Source organism: Coturnix japonica, unplaced genomic scaffold (assembly GCF_001577835.2).
Source record: "Coturnix japonica isolate 7356 unplaced genomic scaffold, Coturnix japonica 2.1 chrUnrandom605, whole genome shotgun sequence".
NCBI lineage: Eukaryota > Metazoa > Chordata > Aves > Galliformes > Phasianidae > Coturnix > Coturnix japonica.
The window spans coordinates 24,020-25,138 of NW_015439978.1; the positions used below are offsets into that span (position 1 = coordinate 24,020).

Sequence of the window (1,119 nt, forward strand, 5' to 3'; positions counted from 1 at the left end):
GGGGAGGGGGGGGTAATTAATGACCCTCATTAATGATCCCATATTAATTACTGCCCCTAATTAATAACCCCAGGAGTTCCGGCTGCACTCGTCCCCCCCCCATTTAATCCCATTGTCGCTCCCCCCTGGTCTTAAAGTGGCCGCGGCCCTAGAAAGGATCCTAAAACTGCCGGCGGTGGGGAGTAAGAGGTACCTGACCAATAAGGTGGGTCCCATAACCCCATAACAGCACCCCATAACCCCCTTCCTGACCCCATAACCTCACCCCATAACCCCATACCCCCTCTCAGACCCTATATCCCCCTCTCAGACCCCATAACCTTGACTCAGACCCTATACCCCCCTTCCTGACCCCATAACCCCCTCTCAGACCCCATATCCCTCTCTCAGACCCCATAAACCCCTTATGAGACCCCATCACCCCATAACCCCATAACCCCATAACCCCATAACCCCCTCAGACCCCATAACCCCCTTTGTGACCCCATAAACCCCTTATGAGACCCCATAACCCCATAACCCCATAACCTCACCCCATAACCCCATAATATAATTCCATAACCCACCCCATAACCCTATAAACACCATAACCCACCCCATAACCCCCTTTGTGACCCCATAACATCACCCCATAACCCCATAACCCCCTCTCAGACCCCATAACCTTGACTCAGACCCTATATCCCCCTTCCTGACCCTATATCCCCCTATCAGACCCCATAACCCCATCTCAGACCCCATAAACCCCTTATGAGACCCCATCACCCCATAACCCCATAACCACATAACCCCATAACCCTATAACCCCATAACCCCATAACCCCATAACCCCATAACTCCCTCTCAGACCCCATAACCCCCTATCAGACCCTATATCCCCCTTCCTGACCCTATATCCCCCTTCCTGACCCTATATCCCGCTATCAGACCCCATAACCTCACCCCATAACCCCATAGCCCCCTCTCAGACCCCATATCCCCCTCTCAGACCCCATAACCCCCTCTCAGACCCCATAACCTCACCCCATAACCCCATAGCCCCCTCTTAGACCCCATAACCTCACCCCATAACCCCATAGCCCCCTCTCAGACCCTATAACCCCCTCTTAAACCCCATAA

The 1,119-nt window shown here is 53.3% G+C and overlaps 1 protein-coding gene across 1 annotated transcript in view; it reads left to right on the plus strand.

Moving 5' to 3' along the window:
- Nucleotides 1–1,119, plus strand: part of LOC107307449 (phosphoribosylformylglycinamidine synthase) — a gene marked incomplete at its 5' end in the record, with an annotated part of 40,249 nt that overhangs the window by 18,086 nt on the left and 21,044 nt on the right. The window contains one exon of the mRNA XM_032441820.1: nucleotides 74–205. Within this exon, the coding sequence (XP_032297711.1) occupies nucleotides 74–205 (132 nt within the window). The remainder of the gene's footprint in view (nucleotides 1–73; nucleotides 206–1,119) is intronic.